This window comes from Leopardus geoffroyi, chromosome B2 (genome assembly GCF_018350155.1).
Source record: "Leopardus geoffroyi isolate Oge1 chromosome B2, O.geoffroyi_Oge1_pat1.0, whole genome shotgun sequence".
Taxonomy (NCBI): domain Eukaryota; kingdom Metazoa; phylum Chordata; class Mammalia; order Carnivora; family Felidae; genus Leopardus; species Leopardus geoffroyi.
In genome coordinates, this window is record NC_059332.1 from 31,639,938 (window position 1) to 31,660,944 (window position 21,007).

At 41.4% G+C, this 21,007-nt stretch overlaps 1 protein-coding gene across 1 annotated transcript; it reads left to right on the top strand.

The window, feature by feature from the left end:
• The first annotated feature begins 16,137 nt into the window (after nucleotides 1-16,137).
• On the top strand, nucleotides 16,138-21,007 carry LOC123608205 (HLA class II histocompatibility antigen, DR alpha chain). Its single transcript, XM_045497844.1, has 5 exons — nucleotides 16,138-16,295; nucleotides 17,939-18,184; nucleotides 18,646-18,927; nucleotides 19,233-19,398; nucleotides 20,600-21,007. The coding sequence occupies exons 1-4, from the start codon at nucleotides 16,214-16,216 to the stop codon at nucleotides 19,385-19,387; spliced, it is 765 nt and encodes a 254-aa protein (XP_045353800.1). The 5' UTR covers nucleotides 16,138-16,213; the 3' UTR covers nucleotides 19,388-19,398; nucleotides 20,600-21,007.

The following is a 21,007-nucleotide window of genomic DNA, read 5'->3' on the forward strand; positions in this document are numbered from 1 at the left end:
TGGACTTTGACTGGGTTTAGTTGCAGCCAAAACTGTGACATTAGCACTCCACCAACCCCTGAAAGCCATGGCACTACTACTGGGCCCCATTTGACACACTAAGTGTGCGCTGTCTCCGGCAGGTCCTCACACAGCCCCTGGCACTGGTGGTCTGTCCTCACCCTTCCTTCCACCTCCCATATATCAGGGGTCCCCCTCCCCACCCCCCCCACTTAGTGTCAAGTTTGCACCTAAATGCAGTTTGCTAGGGCTTAGAGTTAGAAGCAAGACTGAATAGCAAATGTCCCATCCTTCATTTTCCTGGGGAGAAAACAGGCCAGAAAAGGATTACCCTCCCCAGCTTCACAGCACCCAGCCAAGGTCTCATATGTGCAAGTTTACTGCTCTTTTCATCTTGGTTCTTTGTCCCTTTTTGCTGAGTCAGATATTGACTCTCAGATCCTAAGGAAATTTAATAAGCTTCTCAACCAAATGCTTGGGCACAAAAATTATAACGATAAAGGCTACAGGCACATTTTGGGGGGGCGAGGGCGGTATTCTTGTTTAGGTTAGATTTTCCTTTAAATGCTCCCAAGTGAGTTTCTTTTTTTTTTAATTTTTTTTTTCAACGTTTATTTATTTTTGGGACAGAGAGAGACAGAGCATGAACGGAGGAGGGTCAGAGAGAGGGAGACACAGAATCGGAAACAGGCTCCAGGCTCTGAGCCATCTGCCCAGAGCCCGACGCGGGGCTCGAACTCACGGACCGCGAGATCGTGACCTGGCTGAAGTCGGACGCTTAACCGACTGCGCCACCCAGGCGCCCCCTAAGTCAGTTTTTTAATCAAAGTACAAGTCCCCCTGGGGTTCTGCAGAGACATTCTCAGGGATTCAGGAATTCTCCAGAATAATTTAAAATTTAATTTTAGATGTTCATTTCAGTATAAAATATAAGCATTTCTGATATTATGATATAACAAGATTTGAGCTGATTTTTTTTCCCCTGAAGTGTCTTCTCCTCCGCTGTTATCATAAGCCCATATTTTGGCACCTAACTTGATGTTGTTATCTCTAATATAAGATTTTTTCTCCTTCATCCTTCAGTGTAGATGAAGAGTCTTTCCACTGTGGAGAATGAGAGCTTCGAAGAAGAGAGAAAAATAATTAAACATTGCCAAGCATCTCTTTACTCTTTCTATGTATCTGTTAGGTAAATGTGGCAAGTGCCCCACTTTACCTGGTTCCCAGAATGGCTGCTGTGCCACAGACTTCCCTCTCCCAAAATAACATGGAAGCAGCAAAGGAAAGTCACCCAAGGTAAGAAGAGGTAAGCCTTGTAAGGCTCAAATATTGGAAGGAATTTTGCTACCTAAAATGCTGGCGTGGAATGATATAGCAAGAGGAGAGTGATGTTGTGAAAAGAATAGTCATCATCAAGGCATATAGTGGGAGTCAATGGTGGAAATTTGAGGACAACCTTCCATACCAACACTGCATCATCCTTACCTCAGGACTTAGAAATAACCCTGGAAAGGTGTCTGTTTTTAAATGATTAATTCTTGTGAATGCCACTGAGTTTCACTTGCAATTATTAGCTTAATTCCTCTACTATAAGACATAATAGTGCTTGACATAAAGGTTAGGATCAGTAAGTAAACAGAAAATTTTTTACACCGAAATTTGCGGTGTGAAAATATTCTACCCATTGCACATATTCTGTATCATCTCGATATAGATTGTTGGGATTCTCCCAGGAGTCTTTAGCACCCATTTTATACATTTTGTTTATGGTCAGTCTCAGTAGTAGTAACTGCCAACTTGAGGAAGCTTATTTACATTTTTGTGCATTTCTTCTCAAAAAACCCTTACATATGCTTTCTCAAGGGCCTACCAGTTTGGAAGTAAGAACTGTGTCCTGAATTATTATGTGAACTATGGATGTCCATTTTGTGTAGGGATATGTTGACATGTGGGAGAAACAGGAAGCACTGAGGAGACTAAGCATCTGGGACCAGGCAAGGATCCCAGAGAGGGCGGGAGGGAGAACAGAAGGAAAGGAGAGTCATGCAGCTACATGGTCACCAGAGGGCAGCAGAGACACACTCACTATTAGGCCTTCAAGGGCTTTTCTTCAACACATGATTCACTCAGCTGTTTCTTCCTCCAAATGCTGCTGTCATTCACGACTCCCTCAGCCAGTATGATAAAAGGAGCCCTGAGCTTAGGATGTCTGAGATTTTAACTCTGGTTTTGCTATAAATTTGGATAAGCTTTACTTTGGATAAGTCTCTTTTGGGGGCTTCAATTTCCTTAGCTTTAAAATAAGGATAAGGATAATACGTGCACTACTCATGTTAAAATATTCCTAAAAGGGTAATGTGAGAATATAATCATGACATAAAATTCCTATTTAGGTATAGGTTTCATTATTGGGAGTGGAGTTGTGGAAAAAAGGGAGACTACAACAGTAGAGGAGATGAGAAATGACAAGAAAGGAGTAATGTAAGAGGAGTCAGGAGACTTGTTAAGAATTTAGAGACATTCAGGTGATGACCATCAGCTCCTATTCTTGGGGCTCCTAATGGAAACCTTTTTTGAGAATTGTCAGGTCAACTCACCAGAAAGATAATTTATTTCACGGAGTCCCATAGCAATGGGTCTTATAAATATAGAGTTCTCTCCAGGAAAAGAAAGAAAAATAATCAATTCTCATATTCTGGTGATATACCAATATATCATTTCATAGTCTTCTTGGTCTTCTCTCTGATTGGAGGGGAGACGGCACTGGCAGAGCCCTAAGATCCCTCCCAGAAGATGGCTTCCCCAGAGCACTGATGGGGAGCTGCTGCTCAGAAGCGGAGCGTGGCCTCTCTTCACAAGTTCAATGGGCACTTTGGGAAGGGGGGTGTGGTCCTTCTCTGTCCCCCTCCTCCATCACCCTTTAAACTTGGGAACAACAACAGACAAGAAAGTGTGACTGTCATTATCGCTGTTTAGAAGAAGCCTGAGGCTTTGAAATAATGTTTTACAGTAATATTTCTTGTATTTGTTCCTCTTGAAAATGTATTTTTCTGACACAAGATAGAAGATAATTGGCTTTGAGAGGAGGAATGGTTCCCTCACTTTAAAGTAATATTTGAGGCTTAAATGATGAATTCAGGCTGCCCATTACAGGATCAGTAAGGATGGAGGTCTACAGGGGGCCATGTGTGCAGAAGGAAGCTGACTAAATAGAAGCATGTCAACAACCCTGACCTCTGGGAAGCTTGCACCCCACAGTGGTGTGTTCCAAGGTATAAATAGCCTGAGGATTAACTCAAGCCCTGATGGAATAGAAACAAGCTCTTCTGTGTTCATGACTATACTGGAGTCCCTCTGTGATACCTCAGGTCCATCAAGATGAAGTGAAATGAGAATAAACTGTCAGGAAACAGCTAGGAGGGCTCCTTGGTATGTATGACTCTCCTCATCCTACCTACCTTATCCAGTGTCGTTTTGGCCTCATCAGGGGACACAATGGACATGGAATTGTGGCAAGCTCTCCTGAGACCTCTAGGGCTTAGGACTGTGACAATGTTCCATCAAATGATAGGGAGCAGAGTATTGTCATCTAGACAAGGAAGGCAAAGAATCAGTGGCAAAGTGAGATCTTATGGATTGAATAGTCATTGAGAGAGGAATGAAGATTGTGATTCCTAAAGTTCATGCCACAAGAATAGAGTAACTGCAGTTGCCTCAAGGACTCTTGTCCAGATGCAGCTTTCCTAGCAAAATCTCCTCACATTATAGATTTGCTACCAGAAGTCAGTAGAATTTTTTAAAAAGCAGTAGAACTTCTTCAGAGTGGTACTTGAAATACCCAAACGTTTAGGGATGGGGCACTGGGGGATTCCTAGCTCTGACGGACCTACAGTCTGAAAGCTGTTAGTACTGTCAGACCAATCACTGTCTCTGTATCCAAAACATGTCTGAAAAACCAATTCCTCTCACATTTAAAAAAGTTTAATGCACTTTTAAATTTAATTTTACAAAAAAGTTACATAAGTGTAGAAACAATCACTAATAGCAACCATGATTTTTTGAAAATGATAAAAATTACAATAAATTGATTCCACTGTGGGGGTTAGCTCGTAGGAGTAAAGTGCCAAGAAGAGCTACAAGCACGGGTGAAACTCACACCAGCTGACTAGCAAACCAGAGCCGATGCTGCACTTGGGGAATCAGGAAAATCACGAATGTGTGTTAATGCACTTCCACTCCTCCCAGGGCCCCAGAGGGTGCACTCACAGAGATAGCCAGGCATGGCTATCTACCTACCAACTCACCCCCCCCCCCACCCCCCGCATTTGCACCCTCTTGCCCTGCCAAACTTCTCAGGTTCTTGTATTCCACCCTCCATGCCACTCTGAAGCAGGCTACTGTAGTTCCTCATGTCACCGGTAGATGGCAGGTTTGTCAAGAACGGGGATTTCAGTAGGCTCAACGACTATGGAGTGAGGGAGGCTGTACAGAGTTGCTTGCTAAAACATCCCAGATTTTAACTTCCAACCTCTTCTTTTCATAAATTGTGTGGAACGGGGCAAGTGTAGGAAACTTGCTGCTGCCCAATATGCTTCAGTCTCCTCAGGGCCTCAGCAGAATTGGTGACTGAAGATGGGGATCATGAAGAAACATCTAAATAAGCAGAGGTTAACAATGGGGGGGGGGGAAGGGAGAGGGGTTCAGCAGTGGTTGGAGAAATTAGGCACCTTTCCATGGTAAGTTCTATCTTTTGCTCCAGTACTGCCGCACTTTCTTTCTGGAACCAGTTCTAGCTTCTGACTTCCGTTGCAGCTCCTGCTGCTCCCATTACCAGTAGCTGCAGAGCATGGCCCAAAGTCTTCTATCTGAAGACCTTCTGCTTCACGTCCCTTCCCTCGTTGGCTACTTTTAACAGCCGCACTATGCTGTATTGTGTGACAGTCCTCCATTTGTTCAACCAGTCACTTGTAATGGGTACCTGGATTGTTTTCGGTCTTTTCCTGTTGCACATAATTTTGCATGAAAAGCTCCACATGCACCTTGGGCAGCTGTCACTGTAGTAGGCTGAGAAGCAATAAAACAAAATAAGTAAGAGAGATGGCAGACAACTTTGTCAGGAATAGTGGAGCTCCCTCAAACCCTAGCATGCACCCTGGCACATTGGGGCCAATCTTAGAGTCAATTTTTTTTATGGACTATGGACTCTGACTTTCTGCACCAATATTGCTCCAATTTGCCAAAGCCACTTACCTTAACATTTGCTGAGCATGTGGGTAGTGCCACCTTCCTTCTCAGATTTCAGGGGTGAAAGATGCCTCCAGAACTTGAATACTATCCAAAGAACAGGCCTCTCTCTTAGGGAAACTCACAACAAGGTACCAAACCCTTCACAAAAGAAAAAGAGAATGTATGTCTGAGTCTCCCATCTCTTCTCCAGTGTCTCTTGCTTTGTGGTACTGGATCCCTGGTGACATCTATTCTTACAATTTCAGATTTGAGGTCTGAACAGGCTGGGTGGGGACGGGAGCCATCAGCAGCCCTATCACCTCCCTTCCTTCTAATCTCACCACCAGCCGTTGCACATTCATCCTGGCTTGAAACTTTATCTTTGTACCTTTGCTAGGTGGGAGCCAGCTTACAACAGATGTTCTGAGTCTGTGCAGTTTGATTAAGTACCTGATTGTCACGTTGACTTTCCCTCTTGGTCTCCAGACACACATACCAAGCTCTGCATAAAAGCGGGTATGAATTTCTAGCTGCTGGCTATGACCATCCATTGCTTTGCCATCTTGTCCATGGCAAAGACAGGCGCTGTAGCTGGATATGTGGACTTCTTTCCCCACACATGACATCAATTTCACAAAAGCTTGACAGAAATTCTCCCAAGCTGCAATAGGAAAGGAGCTATTGAAACCAACCTGGTGCACACGAGGACAGTATAATCAGTGTCTGATTGTTTAATGATGCACTGGTTGTTTAATAATTATGCTTGTGCATGATCCATGTGTGGCATGGTGCAAGCAGAAATGAATGGAACATGCCACCACCATTCATGTGGGGTCACCATCAGGACTCACACCAGGGGCTGTTAAAGCTCCTACCCAAGACTAGATCTTCCGAATGATGGACAATACATGCCCAAAGGGATAAGGGGCAGATGCACCCCAATGTTTATAACAACGCTATTAACAATAGCCAAATTATGGAAAGAGCCCAAATGTCCATTAACTAATGAATGGAAAATACATACACAATGGAATGTTACTCAGGGATCAAAAAGAGTAAAATCTTGCCATTTGCAACAACAACAACAAAAGGAATAGAGGGTGACATAGAAAATTACATGGACTGTTTGTTGAGGTAGGAACATAGATTATTAATATGTGATCTTTTCTCTTTTTTAAATTTAAATTCACGTTAGTTAACATATACTGTAGTATTGGTTTCAGGAGTAGAATTTAGTGATTCATCACTTACATATAACACCCACTGCTTATCACAAGTGCCCTCCTTAATGCCCATCACCCATTTAGCCCATCCCCCACCCCCACCCCTCCAGCAACTGTCAGTTTGTTCTCTGTATTTAAGTCTCTTATGGTTTGCCTCCTTCTCTGTTTTTACCTTATTTTATTTATCCTTCTTTTCTCCTACGTTCATCTGTTTCCTTTCTTAAATTCCACATATGAGTGAAATCATACGATAGTCATCTTTCTCTGATTGGCTTATTTTGCTTAGCATTAATACACTGTAGTGTATTATTCACGTAGATTTTTGAAAAGACATGAAGTAAATCAGGTATTTTCACTCTAGAAATGTGAGCGTAACATTGTCATTTCTGAGACCTCCTCCATTTCCCCTTCAATCAAAACACTTGCAACTTGTTTAAAATCAGCCTTTTTACCCCATTTAGCTGAAGTTTTCTGTTTATTCCATACCCTATTGCATATCTCTACTCCCTCCCCTCTTTCTTGTTCCTTATGAGTCCAAGGCAATTTAAGGATGGTTCTGTCTTCCATGGGTCTAAGAGCTTTACTTCTCAGTCTGCACTATCCACTGTTGGGCCATTTCAATTTTCTGGTGGCCAGGATAAAGACGGGGTAGGGAAGAGGAGCCTATGGATATCCCCAGATGTGACCCAGGCAGTGGCCTGTTCCCATAGTTGGTGCCATCTCCAGGCTGCTTTGCATAAGTCTACAAGAGTCATCTGCTGGATCTGAGCCTTGCCTGGGAAGCGAGCTGTAAACTTTACTTTTCTGTAGACAAAGTTTCCATTCCATAATGACAAATGAATTTGTATAGTTGAGTTTTAGTTATAGTTTAAAAAATTAATCCTGTGTGAATTGTGTCATCCATAATATTTTCTACCTGCTATTTATTTATAGGTAATGAATGAAAGAGATGGAGGTTTTAGGAAAAGCAGGGTATGGATTAAAGAGGTCACTAACCTCTAGAGGGAATAATCACTTTTTGTAGCAAGTTGTTCTGGACTTAGGCTGTTTTTCTTTTCCTTCCCACACTGAGTTGATGGGTGATTGCAGCTGTCTCAGTACTGCGTTCATTGACTGGTTTCAACCCCCATCATGTACATTCCTCCTGCCTTCTGAAATGCTCATCTGGACAAGACCTTTAAGTAAAAAAATATGAAGCAGGTATAGAAAAAGAATGTATGGAGTGAAAGAAAGAAGGGAAGAAGGGAAGAGGAAAAGATGGAAGGAACAAGGGAAGGAAGCAAGATTTGGAAGGGAGGAAGGAAGGGGAGAGAAAGGGAGGAAAAGTAAAAGGGGTCAAAAGGAGAAAGAAAGGGAATGGGGGATAAAATAAAACAATTCTAATTTTTAATAATTTCCAAAAAATTCTTACAATGGTGCCTCTTTTCATACACAATATAAAAATATACCAATTCCCTGTAAACCCCTACTCCTATGATGTCAGAGAGAATGCCATTCATATCTACTCACCAGATGAATGTGTCCTTCACCTTTTGCTGTCTGATCATTCACCATCTTCTACATCCCAGCAAGCCAATCAAGGGTGAATTATGCAGTATGATCCTCTTCTAATACAGAGTCCAAGGGTACAAACCCCTACCAAATTTGTTGGAGATCATGATTATACAGATTTATTGGCCCAGATGATGGCCCGGTACCAGCCATGACTCTAAAGCCACTGGGTTTGCGTCACAACTCAGGTTATAAAGCCTGGTTAATTAAATAAAACTCATTGAAAATTTTGCAGAAAATTGAAATTATAGTTCCAGGAACCATTAGTGGAACTGTATGGATCTCAGAGATAGGAAAAGAAGCACCTAGTGCACAGCCACATTAGAAAATGAACTTCATATAGGAACCTCAGGATCTAGCAGCTGCTCTCAGCATAAGTGGGCGAGGTCCCTGCAGCTCCTTAGAGGAAGAAGTAAAGGATCTTTTGCTCCAGAGGAAGTATACATTGCCCTCATTCAGTATCCATATTGCACACCCTGAAGGAGGCCTCGCAAACTACTCAAATGCAAGTACACTCTTTGGTTGCGGTTATTACTCTTACTATGTAGTGCAGGATAATAAGATTGCTACTAGACCCCGTGTGTCTAACACTCTCTCAGGAAGTGTGCTGAAACACATTCAGCAGGGACCCAACTGCACTACAGGATGGCTGAGCATCAAGCACTTGCCTGCCTGGTTGGAAGGATTTCAGCCTGTGTGTCATGGATTCTGGCCATAGATTCTGACCAAGAGTTTACTTTCTTCTGCATTAAATGGTACCAATGGAAGTGATGCCCAAATGAGTCAGTTTGTCCTTATACCACTCTCAAATTATATCCCAAGCATAAAGGCTCTCCCAGCGTGACCAAATCAGACCCATCTGGCTGGTCAATTTGTGTTCTAATATTTTTACTATAAGTTTAATGGATGAGGCCTGGATTGTAAAGCTGGCATCCATAAATGTCCCTATAATTAGCTTATCAATGTGTTCAGAATCTATATTATTTTTTATTAAAAAACTTTCTTTAGGATTAGTGGTTATTTATTTTTAATTTACATCCATGTTAGTTAGCATATAGTGCAATAATTATTTCAAGAGTAGATTCCAGTGATTCATCTCCTGTGTATAACACCCAGTGTTCATCCCAACAAGTGTCTTCTTTAATGCCCCTTACCCATTTAGCCCATCCCCCCCACCCACAACCCCTCCAGGAACCCTGTTTGTTCTCTGTTTAAGAGTTTCTTATGTTTTGTCCCCCTCCTTGTTTTTATATTATTTTTGCTTCCCTCCCCTTATGTTTTTCTGTTTTGTATCTTAAATTCCTCATATGAGTGAAGTCATATGATATTTGTTTTTCTCTGACTAATTTCACTTAGCATAATATCTTCCAGTTTCATCCACGTAGTTGCAAATGACAAGATTTCATTCTTTTTGATTGCTGAGTAGTTTTCCATTGTGTATATATACTACATCTTCTTTATCCATTCATCTGTTGGTGGGAATTTGGGCTCTTTCCATACTTTGGCTATTGTCGCCAGCGTTGCTATGAACATTGTGGGGCATGTGCCCCTCTGAAACAGCACACCTGGATCCCTTGGATAAATACTTCATGGCGCAATTGCTGGGTCATAGGGTAGTTCTATTTTTAATTTTTTTTGGAAACTCCACACTGTTTTCCAGAGTGCCTGCACCCATTTGCATTCCCACCAGCAGTGCAAAAGAGAGCCTCTTTCTCTGCATCATTGCCCACATCTGTTGTTGCCTGAGTTGTCAATGTTAGCCATTCTGGCTGGTGTTAGGTGGTATTTCATTGCGGTTTTAATTTGTATTTCCCTGATGATGAGTGATGTTGAGCATTTTTTCATATGTTTGCTAACTATCTGGATGTCTTATTTGGAAAAGTAGCTATTCATGTCTTTTGACCATTTCTTCACTGTATTATTTGTTTTTTGGGTGTTGAGTTTGATAAGTTCTTTATAGATTTTGGATACTAATGCTTTATCTGATATGTCATTTGCAAATATTTTCTGCCATTCCATTGGTTGCCTTTTAGTTTTGCTGATTATTTCTGTCGCTGTGCAGAAGCTTTTTATTTTGATAAGGTCCCAATAGTTCATTTTTGCTTTTGTTTCCCTTGCCTCCAGAGACGTATTGAGTAAGAATTTGCTGTGGCTGAGGTCAAAGAGGTTTTTGCCTGCTTTCTCCTCGAGGATTTTGATGGCTTCCTATCTTATGTTTATGTCGTTCATCCATTTTGAGTATAATTTTGTGTATGGTGTAAGAAAATGGTCCGGGTTCATTTTTCTGCATGTTGCTGTCCAGTTTTTCCAGCACCATTTGCTGAAGAGACTGTCCTTATTCCATTGGATATTCTTTCCTGCTTTTTTCAAAGATTAGTTGGCCATATGTTTGTAGGTCAATTTCTGGGTTCTGTATTCTGTTTCATTGATCTGAATGTCTGTTTCTGTGCCAGTACCATGCTGTATTGATGATTACAGCTTTGTAATACATCTTGAAGTCTGGGAGTGTGATGCCTCCAGGTTCAGTTTTCTTTTTCAATATAGCTTTGGCTATTAGGGGTCTTTTCTGGTTCCATACAAATTTTAGGATTATTTGTTCTAGCTCTGTGAAGAATGTTGGTGTTATTTTGATAAGGATTGCATTGAATATGTAGATTGCTTTGGTAGTATCGACATTTTAACAATGTTTGTTCTTCCAATCCATGAACATGGAATATTTTCGATTTGTGTGTGTGTGTGTGTGTGCATGTGTCATCTTCAATTTTTTTTTCATAAGCTTTCTATAGTTTTCAGTGTATATATATATTTTTAACCTTTTTGGTTAGGGTTATTCCTAGGTATTTTATGGCTTTTGGTGCAATTGTAAATGGGATTGATTCCTTGGTTTCTCTTTCTGTTGTTTCATTATTGTTGTATAGGAATGCAACTGATTTCTGTGCATTGATTTTATATCCTGCACATTTGCTTTATTCATGGATCAGTTCTAGTAGTTTTGTGGTGCAGTCTTTTGGATGTTCCATATAGAGTATCATGGCATCTGCAAAGAGTGAAAGTTTGACTTCCTCCTTGTCAATTTGGATGTCTTTTATTCCTTTGTATTGTCTGATTGCTGAAGCTAGGACTTTCAGTACTATGTTGAATAACAGTGGTGAGAGTGGACATTCCTGTCGTGTTCCTGACCTTAGGGGGAAAGCTCTCATTTTTTCCCCATTGAGAATGATATTAGTGGTGGGTCTTCCGTATATGATCTTGAGGTATGATCCTTCTATCCCTACATTCTTGAGGACTTTTATGAAGAAAGGATGCTGTATTTTGTCAAATGCTTTCTCTGCATCTATTGAGAGGATCATGTGGTTATTGTTCTTTCTTTTATTGACGTGATATATCACATTGATTGTTTTGTGGGTATTGAACCAGCCCTACATCCCAGGTATAAATCTCACTTGGTCTTGGTGAATAATTATTTTAATGTATTGTTGGATCCAGTTGGATAGTATTTTGTTGACGATTTTTTAATTTCTTTAATGTTTATTTATTTTTGAGAGAGAGAGAGAGAGCACTGGGGAGGAGCTGAGAGAGAGGGAGACACAGAATCTGAAGCAGGCTCCAGGCTCTAAGCTGTCATCTCAGAGCCCAATTCAGGGCTCAAACCCACAAACTGTGAGATAATGACCTGAACTGAAGTTCAGGTTATTAATGAGGTCATGGACACTGTATTCTCCTTTGCAAGGTACACCCCTGCTGATCCAATGGAGCTCACTGAGACTGCTCATGTAGCAGTAGAGCCCATACTTGTGGTTCCATCCTGGGCCAGGCCTCTAGCACATATACTCAGAATTCAGCACCAGCCTGACACTTATACCCTTCATTGATCTCTTCATGGAAAGGCCACCCTCCGCCAGGTTGGCCTCCACCACTCCCAAGCACACCAACTCCACAGACAACATCACCCTTTCCTGAGAGCTTACTGTTGGAGATGATTTTACCTCAGATGGCCACACCACAACCCAAGAGAACAACAAGAAGACAATGTGCCCCAAACTTGTGGGACATTGGAATTTTTTCCTCTCATTTTTTCCCACACAAGGAAGGAAATGATTATATTAACTGTCAACCTGGAGGCTTATTTGCAAACATGCCTCCAAATGATTGACAATGAGGACCCAAGAGAGTACTTTTTTTTTTTTCTGAAAGAGCTAAGCACTTGCCTCAGAAAGCTAACCTTTAGCAAAATGCTTGTAAACCATAAGTCCCCTGCCATCTGCCTGGAAGGACTAAACAGCATTTCATCTTTATGTCAATGAAGCCAAACAATGTATTCTAAACCATCCTAGTTACATAAGTACTTCCTCACAATACCCCCAGTTTGACCTGCTCAACTCCGTGATCAGGGACCTCTTCATGCTGTTTTCACTGCTAAATGTACTGGATTACAGCTTTGCTTTCCACCTAACACCTCCACAACACATTCTGTTCCTCATTTTGTTTCCACCACCACTACCGACACCTCCTCCAGACTTGAATTTACCACCTGCACTCCTCTCCACATCTTACCCATATACCCCTCCCTATTGTCCAACACAACCCTGCCTTACAACCAAATGGGCCACATCCAACCTGACAAATATATTCATAGAAACTTCTGAGCCTTGCAAGTAAATGATGCTGGGTCTGTCACTTCGCAGTGGCTGACCTACAGCCAACTTCTGGCCCTAATTGCTGACCAAATTCCTTAAACAAAACATCTTCAACAGGTAATTGTTAAGCAAAAATATATATTAATGTGACCAATTAAAAATGAAGACTTTTCCAGCTCTCCTTCCCCCAAACACACACAATATAGGTATATGTATGCAAACACATCTGTATTCTATAAGATCATTCGGAATTAGATAAATTCCACACTTTAGATCTCATGCAATAGAGAATAATATTTAAGAATGCCATTTCTTGACTTTCTTACCTGGACTGTGGAGTAAAATCACTTCCTATTCCTGGAAGAAGAGGTGAAAGGAGGATTCACAGGTGAGGGCAGGCACATTTTCAGAAGATGGAAACAACTTTGCATTGGAATGTCCTACATTTCTGGGATTTGTGCTGGATATGGAGTGGGAAAGATGGCATGTGGAGTTGGAAATGACTTCTGAAAACAAGGTGCCAGAATGTCTAAAATCAGGAGGAGGTTCTGAGTAAGGAGTCAAACCATTAATTGGCCATGTGAGGACAGCTGTTGAAGACAAACACTCTTAGGCTTCTGTGGTGAATCTATTCCTTTAGAATTTCTCAGTTATTGAGTTCAGCTTGTGCCTTTTAGAACAGAACTTGGGTACTATAAAACAACCTGACTATAGATGTTCAAATCATAACAATGGAAACTGTGGTTGGATGGCAGGGAAATATTCTGAGATGTGGGTCCTAAATTACCAACCTCCCCTGCCCCAACACATACACATACACGTACACGTACACGTACACATACACATACACACACTTGTGGCCTTGGGTTCCATGTGAAACTGATCTCATTTCCAGGCCTTACTTACTATTACCCCCAAATACTCCTCTGGTTCTAGGTTTGGTACTGTGAAGGAACCAGAGGTAAGGTGTACATATTTGCATTTAGTAATTTAAGGAAAAATTCCCATTAGCTTCTATGTCTTGTCTGCATCACAGGTAATAGAAGTAAGAGTATTACATTTCTCAGGCTCTTTTTGCCCAAGATCTGAATGTGGTCTACATGCTGCCAGTAAAAGTTAGTATTATGAGATTTGGGAAGTGGCAGGTAGGTTGAAGCTATCTCATGTGGTAGACACAAGAGTTTCACACACAGGAGTCTTGGCAACAGCCTTGTGTTTCCAAGACAGTCCTTTCCTTGGGGCTCTAGAGGAGACAGTTTCCTGACCTCCTGGATTTAGGGGTACACACTGACTTTTGCTCCTCCAGCCTTCCTAACACCTTAAAGTCCTTGTAATACAGGAGAATTGTAATACAGGAGAATTGTAACAAACAATTCTGTTTAAAGTGTCTATAGGGACTTCTATTTACAGACTGAACTCTGACTAGTACAGTGGTTCCTCACCATTTGATGTCACCGAACAGAACTCACTCAGGTGCCCTCAGAAATCCCCTCAGACTAAGGAAGCTAGAGTATAGGAAGAAAACAGGAGACCATGAGTAGTGTCTGGATAGGAACATCTCTCTTGTCACAGGGAAAGGGAAATGAAAGTATTTTCTAACGTCTCCCAATTTGGTAATCTCATGAGGAGAACCAATCAGCGTTCTAGAACTAAACAATATCATAAGTTGCTGAGCAACACCTTAGTTTGAAAGTGCTGTTATGACATTTAAGATATTTTTCTGTAAATTGTCTTTGAGTTTACCATATATTCATTGAGCAACTTATAAAAACCAAAGAGTATGACAGCCAGCAAAGGGCAGTCATAGAGAAATTATATTTGTTTTGACCTCTGAGGAGCAGATGACAAGCCTAAATCATAGGACCAGACTCTCAGCAGAGACTGATACTGTAGAACTCTCATCTGGACCATTCCTTTGCCTCCAGGAAGTGTATTTCTTAACAATTTTAGGGCAAAACTGTTGTGGGTCTCTTCTAAGTGATCTAGAAGTCAGTGGTAGAGGATGTTCAAAGCTCTTGTATATGATCAGATAATCAGTAATGTGTAGAGTTTTTTCTCTCATGATTTGTGAAGGCAGCAGTGGGTGGATATCTTATCCAGCAGTGGATAAGACATTAGCACAACAGTATAGACAATCTGCCCAGAGTATATGTGTCATGACTGATAATAACAGTGAACTCACCATCTGGTGGTCTGCCTCACTGACAGTTCTCTCTTTATTGAAAGTATTCAGATTCTAGCCCTTTCTATGTATGGCTTAATTTTCCTTCCTACGGCACTGTATGTCCAGAAACATGAGGGCCAGAGTGTGTTAACTTTCAGGTTTCTCAATGGTGAGCATCAAAATAAATTCTTAGAATCAGAACTGCAATAATTTATGACATGAGGAGAACTTTCATAATGTTATGACATGAGGAAAGTTATGGTAAAGCCCTCCTGCAGGTTATTATCTCTATTGCCCCCAGTAAAATAAGCTTTGCCCAATTTACTCCACCCTATGCATCACCTTGATTCCTCAAATGAGCTGTATCCCCAGCGGTCCACTCCAGTCTCAGGTCATATTTAGTATGGTGGGGATTAGGAAAAGGTACCCCCCCTTTACAGTCCACTGCTTCCAGTCACCATTACTTATGACATCTCTTCCATTCCTCTCCAGCTAGAAGAGTGTTGACACCAGAGTTCCCCACTGATGTTCTGTAAATATAGTACAGTGCCAGGGATTCCCAGCTTTTGGGCTGAGTTGTCCATCTGGGAGTCTAGGAAACTGGAGAAGAATCCTGAAGCAATAAAAAGTTTTTTTTTTTTTTAATTTTTTTTTTTCAACGTTTATTTATTTTTGGGACAGAGAGAGACAGAGCATGAACAGGGGAGGGGCAGAGAGAGAGGGAGACACAGAATCGGAAACAGGCTCCAGGCTCCGAGCCATCAGCCCAGAGCCTGACGCGGGGCTCGAACTCACGGACCGCGAGATCGTGACCTGGCTGAAGTCGGACGCTTAACCGACTGCGCCACCCAGGCGCCCCAATAAAAAGTTTTTTAAGTGAAGCTCTGTCACCCAGTACTGTCAAGAATCAAGTATTCTCCATAGCATGACAATTTACCTTCTCTTTAGATGATTTGTTGTCCCTTAAATAACTCCCCAGCTATCACAGCACAGAGGCTGTGAGGCATAATCTGTCACTAATTGTCACACAGGGTGTTTCCATAGATTTTATTCTCAGTGCCTCAGGTACATCTGTTTCTAGAACTTATATTGGGATGAAACAGTCTATGGCTGAATGCACAACATTCTCAAAAACTTGAGTTTTTGCTCTTTTTATTTGTTTTGATTAATTGATTAAAACTCACTTCTTTATCTAATGAAAGAAGTGTTTCCTTTCCTGACCCTTTACAAGAGCTCCTTCCTTAGCAACAGATGTGTCATCTCAAAAGTTTTTCTGATTGGCTTCAGCTCAATTTATTTGAATTTTAATCAGTCAGACTCTATCATACCTTACATTCTCTTTTCCTTTATTCTTGTCAGTTCTACCCCACTCTTAAGCTCTACTGACCCCTATAAAATCGCCAAAGAAGAAAATGGCCGTAAGTAGAGTCCCAGTGCTAGGATTTTTCATCATGGCTTTACTGATGGGTCGTCAGGAATCATTGGCTATCAAAGGTAAGTGCTAAGAGAAACAAAACTTTGGATATAAGCTCTAAGAACATTCGAGAGATAAACTGTAACTATTTGCAAGACAATCTTTGGGCTGAAGGGAAAGTGTGGCAGTCTTCATGTGGTCTAAATCTGAAAGTATAAAAATTATAGTTTGAATATCTTATCATAAATTGAAGTCAGTCACATTTAGTTGAGAGGAACAAAAGCTGAGTATTGATTAATACCATTGACTTTGAGATCAGCCAGACTTGAAGTGAAAATATTTTCTGAGAGGCATTAATGTAAGCTAACGTCTGGGTTTTAATTTCTTTTTCTGGAAAATAAGTAAATTTTAAAATCTCACGTAATTTTGTATGATTAAATGAGGAAAAAAATTTGAGAAGTTCTTACCATTGGTTCTTAGCCAAATACATGGTAGTTATGTTTTGGCAATTGAATCCTGTCAGCATATTTTAAGCACAGACATTGTACTGAAGATCACCAGAAAGGGAAGTCACCAAAAGCAATTAATCTATCCAAGGGAGGGTAAGGGCAGGTATGTATGCTGATACAAAATGCATTTAACTTACTTCCTCTTGGGAGAGGGATATCCCCTTCACCCTTTCAGTAGATTTTACAATGATCTATGGTCACTATCATTTAGTGATTTTCACAAAAGAGTAGAACAATGAGTAAGAATATGGAGATTCTGCTATTATTCTCTGTCATCTCCACACGAAATGTTTACTTCTGTGAAAATGTATTATGAAAAAGTATCCTTCACTCAGACTGATCCCACAGAGGGTGGCAGGTACACTGGAAATAAGTAATGTAATAATCCAACTCCAAGACCCATGATAGAAATTTTAAGTTTCTATTGCCTAGAAAGAGCCACATATAGAGATACATACCTTGTAAGATAGAGTCTCTTCCCTTGGGATGGAAGGGGAAGCTAGAGGTGTCTCTGTTCCTTAAATACAAAGCAACTTTAACCCTAAAATGCTTGTTACAAGCCTGATGATGTACTAAGAAATTACTTACTTTGCTTGCCTCATTTAATTCCAAAGACAAAGCCAAGGTAGAAGCAAAACCACAGGAAAGTATAGTAGGAAAAATAACATATGAGTAGATAAACTAATCAATTCAAGGTTACTAAGTAGCTGAATAAGAATTAAAGATTTAATTTGATTCCACAGTTCAGAACCCAGCCTTTTAAACAGTTTTCCCCTCTTCTTATATTACAATGTTCTGAGAAATGCCCTAGAATTCTTGTCTAAGTGTATTTAATTGCCAGGAAAATGCAGTGAGTGAACAATTCTCTTTCAGGAGCTGCTGCTGTATTTCCAAATAGGGAGTCATTTCTCAGCTAGTAACATGGAGCCAAACAATGGCTTCACAAGACTCGGATTTTCAGCCCTCATTTCCTTCAATCCACCCTCTCTAACTCTGCCCCTTTATTTCTGCCCTCCAGCTGTGTTCAACATGGATGTCTTCCACCTGACCCTCATCTTCAGACTCATCCCTGCCCTCCATCACTCCTTCACTCCATATAGCTCCACTCCATATTGTTCCACTGCCCCTGCCAACATGTTTGTCTCACATCCTGGATTCTTCTTTCTCTCTTCCACCTTTCTTCTCCCACCCTAACACCTTTCCTGCCTTTTCAGAGGAGCATGTGATCATCCAGGCTGAGTTCTATCTGAAGCCTGATTCATCAGGCGAGTTTATGTTTGACTTTGATGGTGATGAGATTTTCCACGTGGATATGGAAAAGAAGGAGACAGTGTGGCGGCTTGAAGAATTCGGACGTTTTGCCAGCTTTGAGGCCCAGGGTGCCTTGGCCAATATAGCTGTGGACAAAGCTAACCTGGACATCTTGATAAAGCGCTCCAACAACACCCCAAACACCAATGGTAACTTCTACACCCCTAGACATTGGAATCCTAACGTTGAAACAGATGCTTTGGCTTGTGTTACATTTTTGTGACTGACTTTCCCTGCCAGGGGCCTAGAGTCACCGTCAGCAAGCCCCTACCTCTCATGCCAAAGGCCCAAGAACAATGTATGAGTTTATTCCTTTCCTGAGGTGCTCACATCTTATCCTCACCACCCACAGTGACTCATACTGTGAGTCATTGCCCCAAATCTATGCCAGGAGAGACAGGAATAAAATTATACCCATTACTTAAAGTATCCCAATATATATTATACCATAACATTGGTTCCAATTCAGGAGGGAGAGTATCAGAGATAGGTATCTGAGACTGTGGCATAGATTCTCAGGCACATTTCCAATTGCTTTTTCAAAAGCTTCAGTGGGAGGGAGAGGGTATAGCCTAAGCAGGGAGGCCTAATTTCTGTCATGTGTCCCCAGAACCTCCCGAGGTGACGGTGCTCTCAAACAGCCCTGTGGAACTGGGAGAGCCCAACATCCTCATCTGTTTCATCGACAAGTTCTCCCCACCAGTGATCAACGTCACGTGGCTTCGAAATGGAAAGCCTGTCACCACAGGAGTGTCAGAGACCGTCTTCCTGCCCCGGGAAGACCACCTTTTCCGCAAGTTCCACTATCTCCCTTTCCTACCCTCGACGGAGGATGTCTATGACTGCAAGGTGGAGCACTGGGGTTTGGATGAGCCTCTTCTCAAGCACTGGGGTATGGACTATCTTCAGTCTCCTTCATTCTATGGTTTCCTCCCGTGATGCATGTGTCTGGTGCTTAGGGACCCAGAGTACCCTAACACATCCATAACAATTGCTGCACATCCTATTCCTTGTCTTATCCCATTATTCAGCTCCCCCCACTTGTTAATTTGCATTCCTTTCATCCACCATTCTGTCTTCCTCTTATTTAATTGTTTAGTAACTATTCATTTGACTAACCACCCTACATTTGGTTCTAGGTGCTACTCCATATGACTGTCATTACTTCTGTACCGTACTCTGTTTTGTTTTCCCCAGAGTTTGATGCACCAACCCCCCTCCCAGAGACAACAGAGAATGTGGTGTGTGCCCTGGGCCTGATCGTGGGTCTGGTGGGCATCATTGTTGGAACCATCTTCATCATCAAGGGCATGCGCAAGGTCAATGCTGGTGAACGCCGAGGGCCTCTGTGAGGCATCCACAGGTGGGTGTCATGTGGTTAGAGGAAGACATATATGGAGTTTTCCAAGGGTAGGAAACAGAATGGAGAAAAGGATGTGCGATGTCTTTAACAGAAAATGACAGGAAAGTCATGGCTCTTGATTTATCTTTGCTGGACAGAATCAGACTTTGGCATCATCTGGTATCCCAAGGTTTTAAGATCCCATATTCTTTCGCATACATGTACACCTAGACCACAAATTCAATCTTGGAAGTTATCTTTACTACCTAAGACCATTGATGCACATAATACTTCTAAACCAAATGATCTAGGAAGGATTTGGGCACTTCTGGTTTATATTTTCTGAAGCAGTACATCAGTTCAGAAACATTTCCAGAGGTTGACTCTTGTGGGGTTAAGATAAATTCACTGGATGAAATGAAAATCCCTTGAAGGCCATTGCCTGTTTTTATTTCTGTAATCTGAAAAGTGGTGTGGAAACTTCCAAGAAAACGTAAGCCGTGGTCTGCTCATTCATGCTTACTTGGAGAGTAGGGGATGCAGTTCATGTTGGAAAGGTTATATTTACTAGATTGTATTTACTATTACTTGGGTTAGATGAATATTAAGACACTTTTCCAAATCAGGGTTGCCTGAGTGGCTCGGCAGGTGAGTGTCCAATTCTTGATTTCAGCTCAGGTCATGATCTCAGGGTCATGGGATTGAGCTCCACAGCAGGCTACAGGCTGAGTGTGGAGCCTGCTTGGGATTCTCTCTCTCTCTCTCTCTCTCTCTCTCTTTTTCTCTCTCCCTCTACCCTTCTTCTCCACTCATGCTCTCTCTGTCTCTAAAATGAAAAATATTTATATTTTATTATTTTTTAATGTTTTATTTATTTTTGAGAGACAGAGAGAGAGAGAGAGAGAGCATGCACGAGAGGGTCAGAGAGAGAGGGAGACACAGAATCTGAATCAGTCTCCAGGCTCTGAGCTGTCAGCACAGAGCCTGATGCAGGGCTCAAACTGGTGAACTGTGAGATCATGCCCTGAGCTGAAGTTGGATGCTTAACTGACAGAGCCACCCAGGCGCCCCATAAAAACAAACAAACAAACAAACAAACAAACAAATAAAAAATGTAGAGACTTTTCCAAATGAAAGGATCAAGGGAGAAAGGAAGGAATCTGAAAAGAGAGCTTGAAGTATTCATCTTAACACTTTAGTAACTATGTGTGTCCTGCTACAGGCAATGGCGTTTCCTAAAGAGGAGATCAATGAAGAAATTTGTGCTTTAATAGCTTCATGACCCAAGCAATACTCCAATTGTGCACCTCATAGAAGACAACTTTTCTCCAGCATTTTCAGCCCTTTAGCTATTCTAAGAATAATGATGCCTTCCTGATCTGTCCAGACTCTGACATCTAGTTATTCCCTGATTGTTGCCCCTTCTTGGGTATGTTTTCCTCCATTTTCTATCTTCATTTTAATATCACCATGTAATGCCTCTGGAATAGACCCTAGAAGATCCTTTCTCTATTATGGAACCTTTTGAATGTTCAATATAGACATCATTTCTACATTTATTGCTTGGGTTTCTTCAAACTGTAATTGTGATTTTTTGAGCACAATAAACTTTTGATGAGTCTGAGATGAA

Coding starts and splice junctions, on each gene's coding strand:
- LOC123608205 (XM_045497844.1), top strand. CDS start 16,214: ATGGCCGTAAGTAGAGTCCCAGTGCTAGGATTTTTCATCATGGCTTTA. Junction 16,296..17,938: donor GGAATCATTGGCTATCAAAG/GTAAGTGCTAAG, acceptor CTGCCTTTTCAG/AGGAGCATGTGATCATCCAG. Junction 18,185..18,645: donor CAACACCCCAAACACCAATG/GTAACTTCTACA, acceptor ATGTGTCCCCAG/AACCTCCCGAGGTGACGGTG.